This window comes from Seriola dumerili, unplaced genomic scaffold (genome assembly GCF_002260705.1).
Source record: "Seriola dumerili isolate Sdu_G_001 unplaced genomic scaffold, Sdu_1.0 BDQW01000393.1, whole genome shotgun sequence".
Lineage (NCBI taxonomy): Eukaryota > Metazoa > Chordata > Actinopteri > Carangiformes > Carangidae > Seriola > Seriola dumerili.
In genome coordinates, this window is record NW_019174648.1 from 876,267 (window position 1) to 902,948 (window position 26,682).

At 41.9% G+C, this 26,682-nt stretch overlaps 2 protein-coding genes across 2 annotated transcripts in view; both read left to right on the forward strand.

Moving 5' to 3' along the window:
* The first annotated feature begins 312 nt into the window (after positions 1-312).
* On the forward strand, positions 313-6,548 carry rps4x (ribosomal protein S4, X-linked). The gene is made up of 7 exons (XM_022761279.1): positions 313-359; positions 934-1,011; positions 2,269-2,449; positions 4,753-4,850; positions 4,979-5,150; positions 5,244-5,401; positions 6,393-6,548. Exons 1-7 carry the CDS (start codon positions 357-359, stop codon positions 6,492-6,494), a joined length of 792 nt encoding a protein of 263 aa, XP_022617000.1. The 5' UTR covers positions 313-356; the 3' UTR covers positions 6,495-6,548.
* A 10,270-nt stretch (positions 6,549-16,818) lies between these two features.
* Positions 16,819-26,682, forward strand: part of nhsl2 (NHS like 2) — a 127,273-nt gene continuing 117,409 nt past the window's right edge. Inside the window, exons 1-2 of the mRNA XM_022761291.1 lie at positions 16,819-17,025; positions 17,080-17,308. Of these exons, the coding sequence (XP_022617012.1) occupies positions 16,990-17,025; positions 17,080-17,308 (265 nt within the window). The 5' untranslated portion in view covers positions 16,819-16,989. The remainder of the gene's footprint in view (positions 17,026-17,079; positions 17,309-26,682) is intronic.

The following is a 26,682-nucleotide window of genomic DNA, read 5'->3' on the forward strand; positions in this document are numbered from 1 at the left end:
ACAGCCTACATATCAGGCAGTGGCTGGAGAAATATTCAGTAAAAGTAGCAACACATTACTATAAAAAATATTCTATCAAAAGCAAAAGTAATGTATAATATCAATATTAGTAGTTTCTAAAGAATGAGCATACAAATTATAATTCACAGTAGCTGAAAGTTGTTCATTTTAAAGAGAATTTAATTTTTGAAAATAAGAAGAATAAGTAAAAGTAAAAGTGCCTGGAAACGATTGCAGTCAAATTTGTACGATTTTACATTGCGACTTTCAGCTCTTATGTCCCTCCCAGTCTGCCGTAGTCGGCCTTAACATTGATTTCCGGAAGAGGAGAGGTCCTTTTCCCCGCAGACTCCAACATGGTGAGCTGTTTCTCCTCACGATTCCTCTCTGAAATAATCACCAAACATCGCTTTCTGCTGTTGTGTTATCGCACATATACATGTCCTAGTTTTAAATTCCACACCTTATTAAACGGTAGATGTTAATATTGTGGCCAAAAACATCGATTGTTGTTTTTTATTGATGATTTTAAGTCAGTTGACGCTACTTCAGTCAGCCACGGCTTGTTAGCTTGAACGTGGCTATCAGTGTTAGCGCGTTAAATTAACGGAAAAATGCTTTTACGTTAGTCGGTGGGAATGTCGCTGTTTTGTACGTAAACTTGTGCGATTTTTCTACGTTTTGGAACCATAGTTACGTTAATTTAACTTTGAGATTTAAATTATGTTAATGGGTGATAGCGTTAGCTTGGCTAGGCCGCGGCCGGCGTTAGCGTACCATGCTAACCGGGCTGACCGAGCGTGTCCTTATCTAAGCGGGCTTTCCTACGTCTTTGGCGCTGTTACTTTGTATTTGTGGCTCTTGTTATATTACCGGACCAGCGCTGTCGGTTGTTTGCCGCCTTGTTGACCGGGTTTGTCCTCTCTCCTCCAGGCAAGAGGACCGAAGAAGCACCTGAAGCGCGTCGCAGCGCCAAAGCACTGGATGCTTGACAAGCTCACCGGAGTGTTCGTAAGTAATGTTTCCACTACCTTTTGTAAATTGTTATATTTCGTGTCATCTGTTTAGTGTTGATGTGTAAATTGTGTAAAGGGAGGTTTGAGGTTCAATAGTTGCAAGCAAAACGGTATGAATCATAAAGACATCGCTATTGAAATGTGATGTACATGAGCTCCTCTTTTTAAATGTATTTGCATCCTCACGTGTTTCTAGTTCATAATGTTCATGGAGCAAAAGTACAGTTTTCCAAAGATTAAATTGCTGGTCTCTCGTTGCTTAAACATTTTTATTTTAAAAATGTAATCTGTCTCATCTTTGAGAGCTGCAAGTTAACTGATAATTGTTGTGCACCTCACTGTATATCTGTAGTTAAATTGTTAGCGGAGTTTAGGGATTTGAAAAGCAGCAGTGTGTTACACAACCTGAGTTTTTCAAAGATCACTATGGATTTGTAAATCATATAAATCCATACTCAGACCTGCGACTGTAATGACCTTAATACACAAGAAACTAGCAACGCAGCTAATGATTATTTTCATTATCAAAGAATCTGATTGTCTATCTTCAGTTTGTTTGTATGAAATGTCACAGAAGTGGAAAAGATGCACGTCACTATGTCACTGAATCAAAGCTGATGTCTACAGAAGTCTTGATTTGTCTGATTAATAGTCCAAAACCGTGACATTAAGTTTTATTAGACATGACAAGGGTCAGCAGCTGGCACCTGAGAATGTGCTGAATTTTTTGCCTGAAGCTACTAAATTTAGCATTTGATTATCATAAGATATGTCCGTCAGTATTGTGTAAACTGATTAATCAGTTAATAGTTGCAGCTAGGGCCATGTTTGCTTTAGACGATGAAGATAGTCAATTATTGCTCAGGTAAAATATTGGGGCAATTTGAGCAGGAAACCAGATCTTTGACACTTTCAAAGTTCACATTCGTGTGTTTCATGTATGCACACAAGTCAGATACAGCTGTCTTTGTCCTTTATTGTTTGATTTGCTGTCATACAGCATCATAGTAATTCTATGAAGTTAATGCATGTTTTGTTAATTGCCTTGGACTGAAGCTTTGTAAAGAGATGTAGTTTTAAGCAATGGAGCGTGCACATCCATCCTCTCAGACAACAAATGAGACATCAACGAGCAAGCTCTGATTTTTCTACTAGATAAAAAAATACCAATAATCAAATAAGATCTATCCTTTGTTTTATATACTATATATTTTTGATACATTTATACTTATTTTACCTCCTTTCCTCTCAGGCTCCTCGTCCTTCCACCGGTCCCCACAAGCTGAGGGAGTGCCTGCCCCTCATCATCTTCCTGAGGAACCGCCTCAAGTACGCCCTGACAGGGGATGAGGTGAAGAAGATCTGCATGCAGAGGTTCATCAAGATCGATGGCAAGGTCCGCACCGATGTCACCTACCCTGCTGGATTCATGGGTGAGTTAACTCATTGGACTTGGAAGAGCTTTCATTACTGCTAAAATCTGTTGGAGGATATGTCCTCTGGTGTTCAGTAAGGTTTTTGATAAAGTCTACTGATTGGGTCTTTGGTTCCTGTTTTGATGTGTATATAAGAATTTATAGGTAATGTTATGTAAGATGAAGCGGATTTATACAACCTGTAAACTGGTGTTTTGGTTTTGATGCCGGTGGATTTGTTTAGTGATGCTTTTAGTCAGTTTCTGAGGAGGCAGAAGGAGCAATGATGAATTTGTGGGTTTGATCAGCAATGAGCTGAAACAACACGACCAATTCCTCTAAGAAGTTCTGAGCTCCAACAACAACACTTTGACATTTCTTACTCATTGTTGCATTTTGTTGGAGGCAAGTAAATATCAACAATCAGCTCCAAAACAGAAGTGTGACTTTGAGATTAAGTTGCTAAATTTGAGATTTATTTTGCCCTCAGTCAGTTTCTATCATTAGATTTCTTTTGAAAAAAGTGGCAAGAGATGGATTGAAAACCATCATTTGTCAGTGTTTGAACATGGCAGACGCAACAGCTGTCACTTTAGGCGAATCAGTTCAGGAAGACGCTCACATTAAACTTCATATTAGATGTCTGTGCTTCAGTTGTAGTTGTCAGATCTAACACTTTCCTAGTTGGTCGTCTGGAAATCGAAGTGATTGTTGTCACTTTTGATTTTGTGATGGACTAAATTAAACACCGACTGGTTTGGAGGTGAGATACTGGCAGGACCAAGTCGGGTTGATTCAAGTGAAAACAGGAATATTTGGAAGAACACAGGTGACTGTTCGGCCACATTGCAGGACAGATGAGGCAACATCAGCTGCTCCACTTGGTTTGATTAGAAAGGGAGAGATTATGAATCAAAAACAAACTTCTGCTTCGCTGTCACAAATTGGGGAAAACATGAGGACTGTACTTAGCAGTGATACCAAAGAAACATGGTCCATGTTTGTGTCAAAGTGTTTGATTATGAAACGAAGTCTGCCCAACTCGATAGAAAGTTAAATCTTAACACTTCATCAGCTCAATCACAATGTCCAATGTATTTTTCAATGACTGCAACAAACCCAATTTTGCAGAACTGGCTGTGGAGCCTTGACACGACGTGTTTTTGTCCAGGGTCCAACAGTCACGCCTCCTCCAAACCTGTCACCCATTCAGTTTTCTCTCCACCTCACTGCCGGCCAACAGCCTCATACGGAGGTGCGGCATTTTAATTTCCAAATCCAAGGGAAGTCTTCACAGCAGGACGACGCCGTCCTATTTATATACATACACATTGAACACCTGCCACTGTGGGCCAGTAGCAGTTAAAGGTTGTTCCTATATAATTCCTATTGAAATTGATGGCTACTCTTTTGGATAAATTGACAACTCCTCTCTTAAATTAATCAAACTGGCATTTTGGAATAAAGTGTTTCCACTGTATATCATTACACTGGGCAATTTAATTTTTTCTTTGTACAGAGAACTCGAGTTTTTGCTGATTTGTGGGATGATACATGAACCAAAAAGAACACATTTGGTTGTGCATGTAATCAAAGTATTCAAACCTCCACCCTGATCTGTTGAAGTCACTGTGAATGATCCCGGTACCTGAACAGGTGGAGACGCTGCTGTGGTCAGAAAGTGTCAACTGAGGTGTCCTTGGCGATGTTCAGGTGTCTTTGAGAAAGATGAGACGTGATGCTCTTGACTTGCTCTAGTCCATGATCTTGTGTTTATTCAAAGACGGTGAATTTGTAGCTGGTGAAGTAAATTGGAGTCGACTCAAAGTTGTAAAATAAAGCAGGAAGTGTTGGTAAAAATTGCATAGTATGGAGACGGTAAAACTCCCTTTAAGACAGTTTAATCACAACAGGCTCTCATAGTTTTGAATTTAAGTGTGGGTAAATGGTAATGAGTTAAATTGGAAAGACAAGATGGGGATAAATCTGTCTGGTTCTTAGTGAAAGGGTGACAGTTGCTTTTAAGTATCGTCTCTTAAATTAGGGATAATGATAAGCTTGTCAGGATGGATATATTCTGCTGCACCGCTTATAGTGTCAACAAATTAGAGGAGTATTGTCAGGCCAAAGTTTGGCTAGTTGGCTGTTAAACGGTTTCCTTTGCATTTAATGGCAGACTTGGACTCGGAGCTCCAAATCCATTTAACATTTCACTGACGTCTGTATAATCCAGAAGGTGTTAAACTCCACGACACAAACCATTAATGTATTAAAGAAGCTGCTGAAGATGCTAAGACTGTCGACTGCTTGTGTTTTTACAGATGTGATCAGCATCGAGAAGACTGGCGAGCACTTCCGTCTGATTTACGATGTGAAGGGACGTTTCACCGTCCACCGCATCACCGCTGAGGAGGCCAAGGTAAGAACTGGAAACGGGTTGAACCCATTTTTAACCTCAGCTTGTGCAACATTGATGCTAACTTTTCAGAACTGACGACTCCTGTAATTATGTACGTGTAACACAGCTGCTCTCCTCTTTCTCTGCAGTACAAGCTGTGCAAGGTGAAGAAGATCATCATTGGCACCAAGGGAATCCCCCACCTGGTGACACACGACGCCCGCACCATCCGCTACCCTGACCCCCTCATCAAGGTCAACGACACCATCCGCATCGACCTGGACACCGGCAAGATCACAGACTTCATCAAGTTTGATACTGGTAGGTTCAGCTCTCCTTCACGTCACCTGATGTTTGTGTTTGATTTTAATATGAATACAATGTCTATAATGTGATTTTTCTCGTCCCCTCCAGGTAACCTGTGCATGGTGACTGGTGGTGCTAACTTGGGGCGTATCGGTGTGATCACCAACAGGGAGCGTCACCCCGGCTCCTTCGACGTGGTGCACGTCAAGGATAGCACAGGCAACAGCTTCGCCACCAGGCTCTCCAACATCTTCGTCATTGGCAAGGTGAGGATCGTAGAAATAATCAGACCGAGTTTAGAGAAAACGTGAGAAACAACCAGACTTAGATACAACTTCATTTGCTTATAGAACATGTGTCAGGACTGATACTAGTATAAAATGTCCGTCATACTGAGATGGGGTAAATTCACAGAATATTTTGACTTCTCTCGGTTGATAAAAACTCTTCATGCAGAAGAGAATAACCTCTGCCTGTGTTTCTAAATGTTGGAGCAATGATGACATTTTTTGGTTTTGATCAGCAATGAAAACACACTACCAATTCCTCTAAGAAGTTCTGAGCTCCTTGATAAAGACGGTGTGATTACGAGGATGTGGCCTGTGGAGAGCGTCAGCAGTGAAAAGCTGGACGCCGCTCTCTCGCTTTTCCTCCCTGTGTTTAACTGGCTGCACGTAACTTGAAAGGCCATTATCTCCAGATTAATATATTTATTACTGACTGGGTTTTCTCCAGAGAACATTTTAAAGGATCATCTCTGCTAAATGTTTTACAAGATTTAAAAATAAACCTGTTACACTGAATATTTAGACCTGCAACTAATGACTTATTTTTTTAATCAGAATTTTTTAGTTTGTCCAAAGAGATTTAATTTACTGTGACAATGACAATCAGTACATCTCTCATTTTAGAAACTGAAATTAGTGTTATTTTAGCTTGAAATGGTGATAAGATGATGGCTACAGATTCTCAAAAATAACCCTGAATCTTGGTAATTAAACAATTCATTAAAAATGTAAATGAATGTTTCTAATCACCATAAAAATTGTGTTTTCGTGATTTTTTAATTGTAAAGAATAAACCTGTCGTTAACATGATTGAGCCTTACACAAACAAGCAAATCACAAACACATTCAGAATTAGAGGCTTTTACAAACCTTGTCTGATACCGCCGGCTTGCATGAACTGAACCCCCCCTCGATCAACATTAACCATTTAACCTTCTACCTGCCCCTGTCGCCCCTCTACCGTCTGCAGGGCAACAAGCCGTGGGTGTCCCTGCCCAGAGGAAAGGGAATCCGTCTGACCATCGCCGAGGAGAGAGACAAGAGGCTGGCCGCCAAGCAGGGCAGCAGCTAAACTGGCCACAGAACAGACCACCTGGTTTTCAAATAAACTGTTATTTACAAAACACTCTGCTCGTCCATGTGCGTCCTTTCTGGTTGCTATAAAGACTTCCTGTACGCAGACCTAGACTTTGATGGGAAATAGATTTTATTCAGATGTTGAGAAAAGTTCCAGAGTATAGCTGCAAGTCTCAACTCAGAAACTGAAATGGTGTTCTGCATTTTTATCCAAAATCAGGCCGGGGGGGGGTTTAAGACATATTTAAAAAAGTTAGCTCTAAAAAACTTAACTCTTAGAGGTCTAAAACTCTGAAATGAGTCATTAGAAGATATCAGCAGATAATACAGAAGCTCAAATCACTGAAGTTGGCTTTTGGAGTTTATTGATGTTAATGAACCAGTTTAAAATACAGTTTACTGTTTAAACATATTTTGTTAAAGTTGAATTTTAGAGTTTTTGTTTGAAATTCTGTTGCAGAAATTAACTGAATAAAGGAAATTACAGATACAAAGGTAATTTTGAATTCCTGTTTTAGCAACAATTGCATTGAAGGCAGCAATTAACATGAGTGACACCTGTGTGAAGTGCAGCAGCAGGAGTCATTTCTAGGTGAACTGTCCCTTTAATTCTGCTTCTACGTGAGATCTGTGGCTGGTACCTGAACAGCAACTCCGTCTTTCACCTGGATTCAGCCCATCCTCCCCCCCTCCATCCCTCTCTGCTCTCTTTTCATCTCATCATGCACCATCCATCTGTTTATTCTCCTAATCCCTCTGCTCCCTCCTTTCTTCTTTCCAGTCTCATCCTCTCTCTACCTCCTTCCCTTTTTCCTACTCCACTCTTTCTTTCTTCCTCAGTTCTTCTGCAGTTATTTTTCCATTATTCTCATCCCATCCTCCCTTTAACCTTCCTCGCTTCCTCTCACCTCACCCTCCTCTTTTCCTAGATGCATCCTCCATTCACCCTTCCTCTCCTCCTTCCTTCCTTCCTTTGCCACATCGATTCCTACCAATTTTTTTTCTCCATCTCTGTCCTTCCTTCCTTCATCTCTTCTTTCTTTCTATCCCTCAGTTTCCTTCATCTTTCCTACCCCCCTGCAGTTTCCTAGCTCCATCCTCCCTCACCTCCTTCCCCCTTCACATTGGTTCCTACCTTCCCTCCTTAAATATTCTTTCTTCCTTTATCCCTCCTCCCTTCCTTTCCTATATTCTTCCCTAAATATCATTTCGTCCTCCCTCCATCCTTCTCTGCATCGGTCCCTACCTCATCTTCTCTCCCTCCCTCTTTTTTTAATTCCCCCTTTATGTAAATATCCTCCATCTCTCCTTCCATCCTTCCTCACACCGCTCCACATCTAATCTTTCTTTTCCTTTCCACCTCTTATCCCTCCTTCCTCTGTCCCTCCATCTTTTACTTTACATCCCCCTATCCTTCCCTCCAGATCACCCTCTCTCCCTTCCCCAATCTATCCCTCCATCTCTCTGTGTTGTGACTTCAGTACCAGTCCATATGGTGACTGCTGAGTTACAGCCTGCTCTGCGCTGCAGTAACCTGGCTTGGCACACACCACCTGTGTGTGTGTGTGTGTGTGTGTTACGGATCCTCTTCTGGTGTTCAGCTTCACTTGTGTGTGTGTGTTTACGTTAAGGAGAAAGAGATCACCACCACTCATACCCGTGACTTGCGTTCCCTCACCCGGCCTGTCCAGCACATGACACACACGCTATAACAAACACACACAGCAGGAGTGTGTGTGTGTGTGCATATAGAGGGGCATGGCTCGCTCCCATGACCGTCTGCTCTCTGACACACTGAACAGTACAGTAATCCATCATCTCTGGCAGGGAGAAGTGAGGACAGCGTTTGAGGACAGAGAATCTGCTGCATTTTAAAAGAGGGGAAAGAAAAAAAAGAAAAAAATCTAACTCAACCTTTAAAAACCTCTAAAATACAGATGTTTTGAGTGTCATCATTTTGACAACCTTGAGTTCACCACTCGCCTTAGGAACACAGTTTAAATTTAGCCTGTTTGAAAGTGAGCGAGTTCTGCAGGAGGTTACAAACAGCCGGGGCGTAGTAGTGATTATTAGTATGTTTCTGAAGTAATAAGTGTTGAAACATGATCAGTTTTACTGTTGCGTTCCCTGGTACAGTTTTTATCGTCTCTCCAGTTTCACCATCAAATGAAAGGGTTAAAATAATCCGGACTGACCTGTTGACTTATTGACAACCTGTCTAATCATCTGACCAGTGGCCACTAATTCCTACGTAACTGCCAGAGACCAGTAACCAAAGTTACTAAACACCTGAGAGAACAGTAGAACACACACCTGCTCCCAGGCCAAACAATCCTACACGTCTGTCAGATTCACATACATTAAAAATATCTATTGATTGATTTTATTTTAATATAATATGACGATGTTGATGATATATATTTAATTTATATATGGAAGTTTATTAAAACAACATAACATTTTTTATATGTTTTTCTATTAATTTCTCATTCTGGAAAAGTGTCTCAGACTTTGAGAAGCTGCTGTTTATTATATCAATATACAATGACAGGTTTTGGGATGGATATGTATTTATGTAACATGTCTCCAGTGTAAACATACATACATGAACATACATATTTATACGGGCGAGACGTATATGTCAATATATGTATAGGTCTTATATATAATTTTTACTTATATGTTTTAATTTTATATATGTTACATCTCGCAATATTAAACAAAGTGATAAAAAAATCCTGGGTCCGCCCCTTTAACCGGGTCGGCACCAAAATTTAATGGATTCTTCCCTGGCCCGTGTCCCACTCCTCCACCAAGTTTGGTGTAAATGGGTTCACCACTTTTTTTGTGTAATCCCGCTGACAAACCAACCAACCAACAAAACGATGCAGGTGGAAACAGGAAATAAGGTCATTAATCAGAAACTGTTGATGTTATTCAACGATGTATAAACAATCTGAAGTAGGAAGCGAACGCAGGTAGCCTGAATCCATCCATGTGACGATGAACTTTGACCTTGACGTGACTGCAGGCTGCAGCGTGTAAACAGATTTGTGTTTCGAGGTAATGCGACCAAATGAAGTGACAGATTTTTAAACACTTTTAAGGGTTTGTGGTTTAGCAACAAATCAAAAGTGGCAGCGTTGTCCCCATTTTTTATTGGCCTGGGACCAGTTCTTGTAAACAAATAAGCGTGCACACACACACACACACACACACACACACGCACAAACACAGTCTTTGAACATTTGAAATATGAGACTCAACAGACGCGTGCTTTACTCCGGTCCTGCTCTGCATCCCCCTTGTGAGCGGAGCAACAATCACATTTGATTCACACACACACACACACACACACACACTGAGGCTTACACACGCATTTGGCAGCATGGTGAGAAAAAGCAAAAAGAAATGAGAGAGGAAGGAAATACAGAGAAAAACATCCACTCAAAGAACAGAACACTAATATGTCGAATTATCTTACAGAGACTGAAACTGAGCAGGAAGGAAAACAACAGTCATTATGAACGTCCTGAATATATTCATCCTGCATCCGTCGCCACCTCCAGCTGTCCTAAACAACAACACACACACACACACACACACAGGCGCTTGATCGTCGGTCGTACATCTAAACACAATCCTTAATTAATGTCTGGAGAAAGTCAAACTGCACTGGACCTCACACATGGAGACAGGCTTCACATATTTGCCGTGCTGCAGATTTAACTTCCGCTCAGTGCGACTCTGTGTGTGACATCAAGGTCGTGCGTATCACAGGATATTCAGCCTTAAATATTAAACATCTTTTCAGTTGTATCTGTCATCTCAGATTTCAGAGAGGTGTGACATCCTTATAATTGTATCTTTGTTTTTATTTAGAGCCAAATATGATTTAAAAATATAGTATTCTTCAATAAAATAAAGACATACCTACATTTAAAAAGTGTTCCCATGATGCTGCAGTGACCCCCCCCCCCCATACATGACTGATGATTGACAGGCCAAGTCTCGGCTTTGAAAAATAAAATTCAATCTCTTAATAAGTCATTTCTGCCTACGATCCCTCTTCACAGTTTAGTGTGTTTTTGTTTTCAATCTGCAAAAAGTCTGTTTTTTCTTTCTCAGGTTGTTTCATTTGAGGGATTTTCAGAGACCTGGAGCAATTTTAGCGAAGAAAAAAACCAAATTAAAGAAAAGTCAGAAGAAAAAAAAAAAAGTTTTTGAAATGCCCAGGATGAGACTCAAGACAATACTGCATGTAAAAGTAATTATACACAATAACAATGAAGATAAAAACAAAAAAAACTACCATAGATAATGAATTTACAGTGTGTTAATAAATGGTGGAAGTTAGATAGTAAGTTAGAAATACTGATGGACTATAAATGTATGAAAGCAGTAATACAAATAGTTATGTTGTGTGCACCTTTAACATGAGGCTACTGGGACGAACAGTATGTTTTTCTTTTACGATGTTAAAAGTCCCATATAGTATAAAATGATATTTCCATATAATTGATTATAGATCAGGTCTAGGATCTATATTAATACTGCGAACGTATCAAAGCCTCAGTCCACAGAGAAATAAACACAGCCTGTATTCAGAAACTGAGCCTTAAAATGAACCGTCAGGACTTCCTGTAACTTTGTGATGTCACAACAAAGCAGTCACCACCCACCCGGACCCACCATCCAAACCTTGCAGGATTTGGTTTCTCTAAGTGTTTTACCTGAAATCTGCTATATTTTTATTCAATCACTCAGAAAACAGTCGACCAATCAGATGAGAGGCTCAGAACTTCCTCTTTGTTGATTGGCTTCACTGAGATGGTTTTTGGTTCTTAAAACCACAAATATATCTTCTTATGGATCAACACTTGAAATAAAACACAGAAGAAGAGGAGAATGTGGAGCTTTAACTACTTTGTGACCCTTCAGATTTAGTTTAGGAGCCACTGAGATAAACTCATCACCTGTGTGAGTCGCTCTGGATGTAAGACAGCAGATCAGCTGACTGAAGTGATGATGGTTTTATGAATTAAAAGTGAGACGGAGTGAGGCAGCAGGTCCAAGTGGACAAAAGTAATGGAGGTGAATTTGGAGCGTGCTCCCTGCGCGAGTGCAGAAAAGTGGGCTGAGCTGCTGAAACAATGAACTCAGTCATCTGAGGAGGTGGAGGAGGAGGTGGAGGAGGGAGGGAGCGAGAGTGGGTGAGGACAGCTGTTTCTAATCAATTGCTTCCATATGATTGACTGCCTGACTGCCTGTCGGCTGATTGGACGACGGGCTCAGTGACAGTCGAGGTCGCCGGCCGAAAGGCGGGGTTTGGACGTCCAGTCTAAAAACTAACCGGTTGATTCGGTTGACTAGCTAGGTCGGCTGATTGACTAATTGACGCGTCGGTTGTCGTGGCAACTGATTGGCTAAGCAACAACACTGACATGATTAGTGTGAGGCCATAGGGTAAGTGTGCAGATGATGTAATGCGGCCGCTCCCATCCGCTTCTTCTTCTCTTTCTCCAATCTCCTGCACAGGCAGAGCAGTTTGGATCTACATTCTTGATGTCGTGCACACACACACGCACACACACGCACGCACACACACGCACACACACGCACACACACACAAACACACACTCCCTCTCTCTTCTGTCTCTCATAAGTTTCTCATGTTGATGTTTTCAATTGTGTCAATAAAAGGCAGTTTATGTTGAAATTCCTTCTCGTTTCTCTCCCTCCATCCCCCCAGCTCCATAAGACAGACACAGACTGCATGAACAAAAACATTTAGGTAGGCCAAGTTCACGTCTGGGAGGGGTTGCTAAAGGGGGCCCGGGGGGTGCTCTGAGGACCAGATGTGCTTTTCTTTTTGGGGGGGGGGGCAGTGGAAGGAGGGAAGTGGAAGGAGGGGATACGTTGGGCTCCGCAGAAAGCAGAGAGTCCTGGAAAGTGTTGTAGAGAAGTTTGCTGAGACGTCACTGTGCTGTAAATTCAGCTCACGGAGGAGCAGGAGGAGATCTGTGCAGCTGGACGGGTTCATTGTAAAATAGAATCTTGTTTGAGGATTTTACTTCTCGGTCGACACTTTATATTAAATGTTAAAAACACACATTTTTTTCAAAATGAGATAAATATCCCCAATAGGCTCATAAATCCGAGGGGCTGCATATTTTTGCTGCACAAAATTGTTTATTTCTCTCAAGAGTTCTCTCCAATATTTGCTTTCTTCTCCTTGAATATTGGGTGTAGTTTTATCTCTTCGCGACTCACAAATTCAAATTATTCAAATGAAAACAGTTTAAGGAGGAAAAAACAGTGAAAAACAGCTCGCAGTCACGCTGAACTGTGGTGACACCGATTCATTTGAATATGAACCAAAAAGGATGGGAGAGACTGATTCAGCAGGCTGGATCGATGTTATGGAGAACCAACAGAACAAAAAGGTCAAAGGTCAGAGTTGTTAACAAAAAAAACAACAACCAAAAAACAAACTCTGATTGTGTTCAACACAAAAACAGAGGCTTGAACAGATATTGTTTGTAGCAAGTGGTTCAATATGTAATCCATATTTGATGTGCATTGTTCTTAAGAGCTACAGAAACAGGTTGTTCAGTCACACAGAGTCAGTCACACAGTGTTGAGATGCTTTGTTTACTTTAATTGAAATCTAGTGTTTCGTTTAACCCTAGCAACAAACTTCCCCCAGCCTTGACCAAATCCCTCTTTTTTTGTTGTTGTTGTTTTTCGGGTCACCTAGCTTGAGGACTGTAAATCAAATATTCACCTTTGCCTGTGTATCACCTTCCTTGACCATCGAGCTAGGCTATTCCTCAAAGACAAGAGGTTATAATACGTCCTCAGAGCAGCGCTACGTCTTCAGGGCAGACTGGAGGCTAGAGTGAGCTGCTATCGGAAAAGTGAACGGACGGGCTAGCCTGGCTAGTTAGCATGCTAACTTCAGTAGAACAAAAGACGTGATAGAGACAAGAGCAAACATTTTCCACCTCTGGAGACGACTCTTGGTGAGTAAACGAATGAAGCTTGATGCTGAACTCAAATTGCTTCCTCTATAATGGTTTAGTAAACGGCTGCTAATGCTAACGTTAGCTATGTAGCGTTAGCAAAACTTACAAATAGCTTCTTTAAAAACTATTTTGCTGTTATTGTTTTCGTCTTGGCAACAAAACAAACAAAAAAAAAGCTTTGACCCTCCAAACTCTTGTATGAAATCGTATCTTTGATAGATTAACAAAAATTGTGCATTAAACAAGTCAACAAACAATAAATAAAACAATCAATATTACTGATAAATATGTATAAAAGTGCATGAAAACAGAAAAAAGGTGAGGCGAAAAAAATGATGAGAAGGAATTCAAAGCTGTGTAATTAAAGGTGATTAATTTTTATACTTAATATGTCATGCATGGACACAGAACCATTAGTATGTAGGTAAAAGTTCTTCAAAACACAGAGGAGAGACACATTAAAACGATTAATCAATTAATCTGAGCAAGTGTTAGATTCTACCAAATGTCATTTTTGGAATGAAACTCTTGATTCATGCGTCATCTCTCATGAGAGGGAGGTGAGCGGAGGACAAATGATAATTTAGTGAGATTTACGGCGGAGGATGTGAGCAGCTGGCAGGGGGGAAAACAGTTGTGAAGCAAGAGGGATTCAAACAGCTCCAGAGAGAGGGAGGATAGAGCTCCTCCACCCTGCTCCTCGGAGTCCAGGGGGCCACGTCATGTGCCCCAGGGGCTCCTGCAACTGATCTGGTTTCTTAAAGAGATACTCTGACCGCGCTCTCCGTGCACTTGTTGTCACTTTGTGTGGGAGGAAAGAGATAAATCCACTCTGAGAAGTTGGTAATGTTGGTTGACCAGAGAGTTTTGGCTTGGATCGGTGGTGTGTTCAGGGACTATGAGGGGGGGAAAAAAAAGCAGGAAAACAGAAAGCTGAGGAGGAGGCGTTCGCTGTTATGCTAAAGATCCTCTCGGTGAAATCTAATGATGGTCTTGTGACTATGTTATGTAATGCATCTGATGAGTAATCTACACAGGTTGTTCTGATCTTGGGTCAGACTCGTGGGAAACTGGTGTCACGTGAAAACAATGACATAAGTTTTAGCTACAGGATTTTTTTTATGCATAAAATTGTGTCTGTTTTTAGACTTGATATTTGTATTTTTACTCACTAGTATCTGCAGACTCCTCTAATGCAACTCAGATTAAAACTTCAACCCAACTTCATGCAAATATAATAATGTGTTTTAGCTAAAGGAGTGAATGTATGGAATGGTTGTCGAGAGAAGCTGAAAAACGTGCAGTTTTCACTTTCACTTGTCGTGTCAAACAGGTTGTGTATAGTTAAAAAAGTAGCAGGTTTCTACTGTACTGTTTCTTTTTAAAGTAATTAACTACAATGAGCCACAAATTTGTACAAGATGTACGAAACAATCAATTTAGAGTAAAAACAGAGCTTCATGTTGTCTTGGTTCATTTCTTCTCTCACTCAGGAATTCGTGTCCCCTGGTTTTTCTTCTTCCGCTCATTTCCAGACCCAGTTGTTTAAATCATGTCTCATTTCTACAGCGTGAAGCCTCCAGTGACGTTTTCTTTCTTTCATTCTTTCATTCTTTCTTCTGGTTTCAGGCTTTCCACCAGATTTTGGAACCTGGCTGCAGCGTTTCGCTCCAGTTCAACCACAAGACCATCGGTGAAGTCCAACTTAAGGTCCGTCCCACAGTCGCTGTTCCAGCTCATCTTGAAGGAGCTGGGTGGAGTTGAGGTCAGGGCTCTGTGCAGACCACTCAAATTTACACAGTCAACTGTATACGAAGATGGACGTAACCTTCGGAGTGGGCTGCTCCGCCGTCGCCATCTTGGCAGTGCCTGACTCCGCCCAACTCCTGGCTAATTCCAAAAATGGGCAAAGGGGAGAGGCGTGTGTGGAGACTTCGGTGCCAACCGGTTTGTAGCAAGCATACGCTCCCCCACCTGTCACTCAAAGCAACCACACCTTCAACTATGCATACCCTGTGGAGATTGACTCACTGTTGGGGCCAGCCTCAAGTGGCCATTAGAGGAACTGCAGTTTTTGGCACTTGCTTGTTGGCTTCATTTTTTCAGCCCCGGAAGATGATTGATGCTTCGTTTTTACACACTAAAGTGGGAAAAAACCATTTCTTTATGAACCCTGTTTTTTACATGGACACTTTTATGTTAGAACAGGAAAGGGACAAACACAAACCAGCGCCACAACACACAATATTATTAAAATACAACCGCACACAGTAGCATTAAGATTAAGGGGCAACAAACCGTGACTAACAGCCCCACACTAAAAGTTTGTGGGCAGGAGTCTCCACTCATTTAATTTGTCTTTCACCTACCCACACATGCACACGCATAGTCACACGTGGGCGCGCACCGTTACGCGCAGCGGTGCGTGAAGGACTCCGGAACACTTCATCCATCCCCCGTCTCCTACACCCTCAGTCTCTTCTTCTTTCAACCTTCCAGTCTCTTTTTCTCTTCCTCCTCTTCATCCTCCTCCTCATCTTTCTTCTCCTCTTCATCTCTCTTCCTCCTTCAGACAGGTTTTTTTTTTCTTCACGGGAAACACCAGACTGTTGCTCCCCGTGTCGCCGCGTCAAACTTGACAAAATAAGATGCGACTTTTGTTATTTCGCTTCAAAATAAAAGCACGTAGAGGGTTGAACACTATCAAGTGGTCTAGAAAATTTAAATCACGCCAAAAATGTCATAAAAACAAAATTGCAGGATAAAATTGTGCATTTGTTTCATAACTAATGTGGAACAAAAAAATCAGAATAGCCATTAAAGTGACAGACTGACACATGGATACTTCTTCTTTTTAGATTTTGAGTATGCAAAACCATTTAGCTAACATAAATACTTTTAAAATACAAAACTAAAGTCACAAAGCAATAAGAGAAAAGTCAGTTTTATCAATTTCAAGTAAATTCTTCGTTGCATAATATGTTATCTTTAGTATGGCCAATGTAGTAGAATATATTAAAGTTAAACTCTACATTTATATCGTATCTAAGATTATATATCAGTGTATTTATACTAAAATAACAACGACAATTAGACCTAAGATCATCCTTAAATCCACTTGGACACTTCGGTGGTTTTGATAAAGAATATGGGCTAAATTCGGGCTTTGATTTTGAAAGTTCGAACCGGATGTTTTCTGTATTACACTCTGATTGTCTTGACAGCAGTCGTCAGAGCAGCTGAGTCTCTCCTCCACACCGACAAGCAGTGAAAAGCTCGTTCCCAGTCAAAAACAATGAGGGCGCACGACGCGCAACTCGCTCCAAGCCTCTCCACCAGCGGCGGAGTTTTCCCTCCCGGAGGAGTCGTAGCATGCGTCTGTGCGCCAACCGGAGGGAGAAGGACCACAGGAATATAACTTGACCACGCACGGACTTTGTTATTTCTTTTTTTGTTTAAATCATGCCTTTTTGCAAGCGGACGATACTTCCAAAAGATGTGTGCAAGCCCGACGGCAGACTGCTGCTGCTGGAGGCGCGTCCGCAGCACCAGCAGCGGCGGCGGCAGGCGGAGATTTTCGGGGACTTGGCGGACGTGTGCGGCTTCACCCTGTGCTCGGTGCTCCGGCAGCTCTCGGATCTGTCCCGCCACTCGGTGAGCATCCTGGAGGAGCTGGAGGGAGAGCTGGTGTCCGTGTGCCACCGGTCCGGCGCGCTGGAGGGCAGAGTGGTCCGGCTGCAGAGGCACGTCGCAGAGCTGGTCAGCAAGCCTCCGCCGAGAGGTAAGAGGAAATTAAAAATCCATTTCAGTTTAAGAAAACACACACACACCTGGTGTCACTTTACACAGCCTGCAGTTGCAGGAGCAGAGTTGAACCGGTGGTGTCAAACTTCATGGTTTCTGTTCATGACTCACCGAGGGGTCATATCTGCTCTGTGCACAAGATTTATCCAGGGTGTGAGTAAGTGAGATGTTTATTATTGTAAGGTTTTTTTGTTTTTGTCAGCTGGCAGGAGAGGTGTGTGCGTTCATGTGCCGCAGGAAATATCAGAATTTACTTTGAATGATGCAGTACAGTGATTCTAATCTGCTGGAAAAAAAAGTGAAAGTCTCATTAAACCAGAGTTAATTGCCAAAATGTGAAGTTGAAGGAGGTGGAGAAAATGTAAGCACATGAATAACTGATAAAAGAATGATTCATGATGAGTTATTGTTGGTCATTTGCTTCTGAGGAAACAACAGGAAGGTTGTGGAAAGTCTCACACCTTTTCTGATCTGCGACTTTCCTGTGACGTTAGCTCTCGGGTCTGTGCAGGTTTTCCACGATGCTCCTGAAGGCAGCACGCTGTGGGCGTACAGAGAGTGGAATGTGAACTTGGTGAAGAAGCAGAGATGTCATGCATGTTTCAGAGTTTTGTCTCTCCACCTGCCACTTTTTGTTCCCTGTCACCTCCTTCGCTGCGTCAGCTCCTGCTTCTCTGTCACATTTCCCTTTAAACTCTGTCGATGTTGTCGCTCAGCTGTGGCGTTGAAGAGAGCTGTGGCAGGTCAAGGCACATTTAAGATGATGCTCTTGTCACTCACCTGTAACTTAAAGCCCCCCCATATGCTGTAAAATGTTTGGATGGTGTGTGTTGGTGTACATTCGTCTCCGGATGGAGGGGAGTTTCTCTGAGCTCTGAGCAGGATTTTGTGACATCAGAACCAGTTTGGAGGCGAATCAGGATCCAGTATGAAGCGGAAACCGCTGTCAGTGAAGGAGGAGACGTCTCGTGTTGATCACATTCATAGATTCTGGATTTTTTCCAAGTAGTACATGTAAAAAATGTCGCAATTATGGAAAAAAAAAATATTAGACACAAATGATTATTTAAAGCAAAGTCTAAAAACATCATGTCAAGAGAAAATCTGCAAGTTTGAAAAACTTTCTGATGAATTTAAGGTTTATTCTCAGTCTCAGTCGTCCTGTGTAGGGATCAGAGAAATCTCATTCATGTTTAGATTTACATGAGAGTTTGTATTTTCTGTTGTTGCTAAGTTAAAGAAGTTTTTGATGACTGGTTTTTCAGGCCGATACTTACAGACTGGGACATTTTACAGTTGACAAATCAGCGTCACTGCCGTCTGGTGGACAAATGATCTATTGGTGCCACCTCAAATCTAGTTTGGCGTCTTTATTTGGCAGTTTGCTTGTTACTTATCCGCCGACATATACACCGAATATACTGGATTGTTGAGGCCGATTTGCGAGTTTAAAAATGTGATAATGTCATATTGTTGTGATGCTAACTTTTTAAAGATAAGCTCCCGACATAGCAACCTCGATACTACCTGTAGTTGGTGAAGTCATATAGCTCCAGGTGTCCGGCAACAGCCACCACTAGTTCCTCCTCCATGACTGTTGTTTCCAAGTGAAGCCCCGCCTCCGAATTGATCGGATTGGACATTGAGTTTAATGTTCCCTCATCGTCATAAAGAGTTTTCAACGGCCCTTTTCCAGAGAGACAGGTCACCTGTTGTCAACACTAGATGAATCGTTTCAAGCTTTAAAGGACCCAGAAGACTCACAATAACAATCAATAATCTGAAATTACCAAGTGATAGATTATATTAGCCTGCAGTACAATGCAGTTCAGTGTTGATCAGAGTGACAACAGCACCTCGTGATGCTCCTTGGTTGCTTATTAATGTTATCAGTGTCACCGGGACACATGTTCTTCTATCTGACAATAGTTCATGCAAATAAGAAGCAGCCCAGATGCATGATGGGAGATTTTCACCGCGGCTGCCAACCTGTTTTACTTTGCAAACTTTGCACAAACTTATCTCGCACAGTTTTCTCAGTGTTTGCGTAACAGCCCAAGAGTGAGCGCATGAATAAAGTACGTCGACTGTGAACGCGAGTTTACGAGGCTGTCAGCTGTGTGTGTGTGTGAGTGTGTCTGTGTCTGTGTGTGTGTCTGTGTCTGTGTCTGTGTGTGTGTCTGTGTCTGTGTCTGTGTGTGTGTCTGTGTCTGTGTCTGTGTGTGTGTCTGTGTCTGTGTCTGTGTGTGTGTCTGTGTCTGTGTCTGTGTGTGTGTCTGTGTCTGTGTCTGTGTGTGTGTCTGTGTCTGTGTCTGTGTGTGTGTCTGTGTGTGTGTGTGTGTGTGTGTGAGAGAGCACGTACAGTATGATAAGAGAGAAAGTCCCTCTAAACACAGACCAGATGTAGAGCTGCAAAGAGGAGAAGAGGAAGGAAGATAAAACAAAATGCAGCTCTCCATTCAGTTTACTTTATAGAGAGTGAACTCACATGTTTGTGTGTGTGTGTGTGTGTGTATATGTTTCAGAGTGAGTGTGTGTGAGTGTGTGAGTTAAAGAGAGAGAAAAAAGAAGCATCTCTGTGCATGTGTTCATCTGTGTCAGATGCAAAGATCCTCACTCTTCTTCTCTCCTTTCTAAATTCTGTGTGGGCTCTCACTGTATCACTAACATGTGGGCAGCAGCAGCAGCAGCAGCACACGGCTAAATAATCAATAGAGCCGGCCTCGGCCTTCGTCACTCATCACCATCCTCACTCCACCACCTCTTCCTCTCTCTCTCTCTCTCTGTCTTTCCCGCCTCCCACTGTCTCAGCAGATGGAAAACAAAGGAACAGCAAGGTGTAAACATTTATGTTTTCCTTCTTTTGCTGATTTAAGATTTTTGTCTTTTCGTCGTTGTCATGCTGGTTGATGAATGAAATGAGGAGTTGAACTGGGTTTGAATGCCAGAGACGTCTTTAACTCAGAATAAGTTATTTAACTCAGAATAACTTGATGGAAAAAAATACGAGTGTGTGCACGATCCTCTCAAGAAGCTTAAGAGATTGTTTGTAGAGACTCTCTGTTGTCATCTTCTGTCTCTTAGCGGCTGTTTTAAGTCTCTTTCTTGTTGTTTTACGTGTCTTTGCAGCTTTGTGTCTCCTTGTGGTTGTTTTCTGTCTCTTTGTAGTCGTTTGGTTGACTTTTCAACAGGACGTGTTAACAGTCCCTGGTCCTGTGTCCCATAGGCCTGTTCGCTCACCCACTCATGAATACTACGCTCAGTAATGGAGACGACCCCGGACCCTGTTTCTGTTACAATACTCACAGACAATAAGCAACATTTTATGGTTTAACAGTGGGGAAATGAGCTGATGGAGTGATGCATGCATGAGTAAAAAGTTGGATGATGCATTGAAAAAGTAGAGGATTAAAAACTTTTTGAGATCTTAATTTTTTTCATAAATCGCTCCTCTTCCATTTTGCCAAGTGAAACCTGCCGATCAAACTACTTTTCTATCCCTCTTCTACTTACTACAAGCAAGCACACTTCTAAACCGCCGGTCCATGTTTTCAGTCAGATGTTATCAGCTGCAGCTAGCTAGCTAATTAAGATAACATTAGCTCCATGAGTCGGTCGCCCCAGCTGACTCCATTTAACATGAGAAACCCTCTAACGGAGCCTTGAGTTTGCACTTAATACTAAAGATCGAAGCTGAAGCTGCTGCATGCAAGCGGTTAAAAAGTCAGGCGAGTTGACGATCCGTGTAGAAGACGTGGAAACAATGAGACAGCATCGTGTTGTGTTCCAGTGTCGGGCTGTTCAGGCCTGGAATTGGAAGTATGATCAGACTTATTTCACTCTAACGAAACCCAACACAGATTTGAAGGTTTCTGCTTTATTGTTCTTCATTGTTTTGGTGAATCTGTGCGACTACAGCTCCGTGCACACAGCTTCAACATGTGGAGGACTCGGGCCCGACAGGCCTGCCGGGCCTCGTTATGGTTAGTGAGCTGATTGGATGAGCCACCGCTGTGGTTAAGGTTTGGTTAAGTTTCGCCTGCTCAGATTTGTAAGGATGAGAAAAACCTGCATCCCCCCCCCTCCCCCAATTCGAGGACGTGTGTTTCTCCTCCAATAACAACCGCTGACAATACCCACCCCTTCCCTCCAGCCACCCCTCCCCTCCACCTGCCAAAACCAGTGAAACTCGGTCAGAGTTGCATAAGGAAGGCCACGCTGAAACACATGTTCCAGGCCTGGATGAGGGGATTTTTTCCACCCGGTTTAGAGTTCGTACAGGAGTCGGGTCCCTTGAGCCGCTTCCAGGGGCCTCGATACGATGACGGGCCGGCGGGATCGGAGCAGGTTTCCTCTTCCTGCGGCGGAGAGGGAGGGGGAGGGGGAGGGGAGTCAAACTGATACAGAGGAAGAGGATGTCAGTCGTCACTTTGGACAGCTTGATAGCACGAGAGCGTGTTTGCATGTGTGACTCCTCTTTCCACTGGAAGCTGTCACTCAGATCTGAACCAGGGCCTGAACTTGAGGAATTTGTCCTCCTGCCGCTTTCTGTTTCTCACACTGGCTTCGTTTCCTGCCATTTTCTGTCGGCTGCCGTTGACCCCTAAGTGGTGCAGGAATATCCCAAGTATGTGAATGGGAACTGAAGTCTTGTGTTTTTCTTTCGGTGCCTTTTTTTTTTCCGACTTAATTCTCTGGGAAACCACATTCTTCCTTTGCCCCAAACTTGATTTTACAGGCTGATTTTGTTGCAACAAAACGCTCCCCGCTCCGTCTGACTGTCTCAGGCGAGGCAGGGTTAAATGTTTGTAGGTGCCGAGGATGTTTTAAAGGGTCAAAGGCTTGGAGGAGGAAAAGCTGCTCTCTGTGGTTTTAAATTATAAGCACATTTCATTTCTGGACAAATCCCAGTCGGTGATTTCACAGCAGGTGTTTTCCCTGAGCTGTCAAAGACAACGCACCTGCTATGACATCAGTGGTGGGGGCGTGGCCTCAAGTGCAACATGATAAGAGAGCAGGGAAGCTTTATTCTGCTTTAATATTAGTAGAACGAATCTACTCAAATCACAATATAGTTTATGATATTCATTTTAATAGAGAATGATGACAGCAGCAGGTCACTCCAGGCGTTAGTAATGTGGTTGGTGGTTCATGTGTTTATGGTTTGAAATTGAGACAAGTTTGGAGTCAAAGAGTCACGGCAATTTTATGCACGAATTAACACCTGTGCTGTAATTTAGGCAATTTGCAACAACTGGTGCTTTCCAATAAATGTTTCTTTTGGCCTCGGATGCAAAGTTGTGGTTTGGAGAGCGAGAGCGAGAGCGAGGGGCGTCTTTGTAGAGCTGCCATTTCGCATCGACATTCATCCGTCATACGAGGAGAAATCCATCATTTCAGCCGTGAGTGGGCACAGAGGCCGCGCAGCTAGAACAAAGTGAATGACCCGAAAAAACTTCTGTCTCTTCACCTGAATCGAAGTGTCTCTGGAGGTTGTCTGAAGGTGTTCAGGGACATTAATAACTGAAGTACACAAGGCAAGTTAAAGTACCTATGTGTACCAATATAATATTTATACCTTCCCTGAGCAGGTACAAGTTATTCCTTATTGACTGGTCTCATTGTGGAACAGTTGAAAAGATGGAAATATCCCTGATATTTAAACTGTAAACTGGGACCATGTTTTAATGTTGTATTGAGCTGACAGGGGCGTGTATGACACCGCTAAGTTGTTTAAGAAAAACTTAATGGCAGATTCTTGTTTCCAGAAACTTTTGAAGTTGGTCTTAAAAAAGTAAAAAAAGAAAGTGTGACTGAGGTGACTGATACATATTGAATGATGTAATGGTTCTGTCACATGTTAGCTATTTCACACGTGACGCCAAACGTTACTTTCTCTTTAATTTAATTTTTTTTTTATTGTATTACATCATGATCCATTCAAAGCCTTTTATGAGACTCAGCTGCAAACAAAAATAATGAATCTGATAGGTTGAAATAGATTAAATTATAAGCATCCAACAAGAAAAAAAAAAAGAAAATTAAATACGATATAAAAACAACTTTCTCTTTTTTAAATACAACAGTATTGTCGATCTCTTAAAGGGCCCCTCCAGCTATTTCCAGTCTGTTTACAAAGTTGTATAAAGTCTTTTGTGTGTCCAGAGGGAGCTGCACAAAGTCTGATGAATTTCCTCAAATGAGTCAGAGTTGTTTGGGTCTGAATACGACAAGTTTGAAAAGTAAAAAGATCAGTTGACGTGGAGTTAAAAACCTCTTTGGCCTGCTGCTCACCTTTAGCGGTTCAAGGCTACATTAGCTGCTACTAGCATAACACACCTGGGTCTCGTGGTGTGAACCATTTTCTGAGTTCCCAGTCAGAAATTTCAACTGCACTACTTCCCTGAAGTTGGAAAATTGTAAGAACCTCACTATCCCGACTTCAAAATCCAAGATGGCTACTCTGTGCATCAGCAGCTGTAGTAATATACTGTTTATTAGCACTTCTTATTTGTGTTGCATCAAATTATTTACTGGTATTGTCAACAATAACAACAACAACACCAAGCTTCCCACTTGGTCATTCCCAGCTCTGACGTTGTGCCAAACTGTCAGCAGTCGTGTTGCATTGTGGGTAATGTAGGCACCAGGTTTGATATATTGATGGAGTAGTTTTTAGGTTCCATCACTATTAATTGTGTCTCTCTCTCCCGTTTGACCTGAATATATTTTTAATATTGGTCGACCTAGTTTTAGTTTTAGTGGAAGGGGAGATGGTGAAGAGTTCGGTGTGAAACTAACGTCGTAGCAGATGTTACTGTTTGACTTTACACTTCATACTAACACTCTACCGGTGCAGTAACATAAGCCATCGAACTCCAGTACAACAGTGTTTTTGTATTTGCTGCTTTGTTTCACTATGTGACTCATTTCCTTCCAAAGCCTGTTATGAAAATCAAATGGTTGATGAGAGGATGAGAAAAAGTCTTTAACTCCTCTCTCCTTCACTCTCTAATTCCCCTCCTCCTCCTCCTCCCCCTCTCCTCCCTCGTTCCCACGGGTGGACGTCAACCTCATGACTCAATATCCCTCCCTGTTGGCCCCTCTGTAATTCCCCTTCTCCTCCTTTCTTACTTCTTTTCCTTCAGCCTCCATCCTCCAACACATCTCATCACACTTTTACAAACAGTGACACGCAAGAGCAAAAAAATAAAAAATCCTTCTTAAAACCTGCTTCGGGAAGTTGTTTTGAGCCGATGTTCGGAGATAAATTCAGGTTCTGACCCCACACATTGAAGCATTCAGTGGAGACGGATGACTTAAGACATCCTGGCTTTCATTGTGGAGATGTTCTCTAAAAACCACAGGTTTTTTCATCACAGATGCGAGCTGTGGTCTCAAAAATCTTTTCAGTGTCAAAATGTTTCTCACTTCTCCCCCTCCTCCCCCACCATCGCTCTTCCTACTGGCAGTGATTCAGAGGGCAGCGGCAGCGGTGGCACACAGAAACCTCCCGCCACCACTTCCCAAAACACTGCAGGAGAAAGGCCTTTTATTTTTTAATAATCTGATTTAAATTTTTAGTGAAATTTAATATTCAGAGCTGCCAAATCACCAGAAGTCAGGCTCATTTGCAGATTCTTCTAATCCAAGTGGAATTATTCATTATAACAATAATGTCTCCTTGAAAGAAGAAGCCTGTTAAAACTGAGATGCTGCCCTCTTTTTAGCGTTCAGCAACTTTCTTTTTCTTCTTTTTGGCCATGTCCTTTGTTCTGATTTGATTTGACCAGAGAGATTCATTTTAAGGCGGATTCTCTTTCTTTCCTGGGCTGCTTGTTGCTCATCCATCATTTGTCCAATTGCATGTTGAGTCATCTCTAAAGCTTGATAAGGAGCACTGCAGAGCAATCCATTTAATAAAAGCTAATCCAGTTAATACGTATGTGACAAACAGAATTTTAAACTGTTTCCTGGAAGCAATGGGAAGCCAACGAAGAGGTGCTAAGATCGAGGTAATATGTTTTCTTCTTGTACCTCCAGTTAAGACTCTAGCAGAAGTATTTTGGATCAATTGCAGATGATTTAGTGCTTTTTTTTTGTGTAGTGCAGAATACAAAGAGTCGCAGTGGTCGACCAGATGAAATGAAGGCATGAATGACTTTCTCCAGGTCAGCAGCAGACGTAAAAGGTTTGATTTTAGAGAAATGCAAGACTGAGCAACCCCTTGTGCTGGTTTTTTTTTCAAAGGTCAGATTTGAATCAAAGTGTGCTCCCAAATTTCTGGAGGATGGCTTGGAGTTTGTGGGCATGAAGTCAAGTTTAGGATTAATTTTCAAGTGTCAGGCTGGAAGAAGCGAATTTAATTATCTCAGTCGTATCCTCATGAAGCCAAACAACACTTTATATCTTCAGTGCAGTACTTTAGGGCACCTAAACTACAAGAATCAGTAGGATTTACAGGAAGATCTCAGTATGTAGCCAAGGGGAAGTGTGTAAATAGAAAACATAAAGGGACCCAGAGTTGACCCTTGAGGTACATCACTGACAAGTTTCAAAAATGAAGAAATTGAGCCATCAAGGTCAACAGAAAATTGCTTGTTAGTGTTGCTCAATCTCTGGTAACTTTCTCTTTTGTTGACACATACAGTATATCCTTAATTTTAAAGCTGATATATTGAACAGAATGCAGTTATTATATTTAGTACATAGGGCTGTTCTATATGGCTGTTTGAAACTGCCTTTAAAGCAACATTCAGACGATGATTGTGCCACTTTTGTTTATTGTTGCAACCATGTTGACGAACATCCTCTAATAATGACATAGTACTTATTTAAAACCCAAGTATCATCTTTGCTTAAACCCATCAGTGATTTATTCATGGTTTTGGAGGGAGTTTTGCACGTCCTGCTGACACGGGTGTCAGATCAGAAAATGTGTCGATGTAGAGGGCTTTGTCAAACAGTTTAATTTGGAGGACTTGTTTACCATTTCAGTTTGTTTTTGAGTGTGCTACTAGAGGTCAGAAACTACACGTTTTACCTTTAATTTACTTTGTCTTTGGTCAGATATCTGATGTTTGACAGGCAGCTTTCAAAAAGAATCGCATTCACCAACTACAGTTACTACGTTGCTGGAACATCAAACCTGGATGGCAAAGAATAAGAACTCATACAGGTTGTATAAAAGCTAAATGTGAAGTTTGTTGTTTCTTCTCTGTTCAGACACAAACATGAGTTTGATCCGAAATGACGCATCGATCTAATATTTTCTCTGTATCATCACATTCCCATATGGCAGGCTGGAGAAGGTAGTATGATTCATTTGTAATTCTCAGAAGGTCTGTGAAA

Coding starts and splice junctions, on each gene's coding strand:
- rps4x (XM_022761279.1), top strand. Junction 5,151..5,243: donor CTTCATCAAGTTTGATACTG/GTAGGTTCAGCT, acceptor CGTCCCCTCCAG/GTAACCTGTGCATGGTGACT. Junction 5,402..6,392: donor ACATCTTCGTCATTGGCAAG/GTGAGGATCGTA, acceptor TACCGTCTGCAG/GGCAACAAGCCGTGGGTGTC.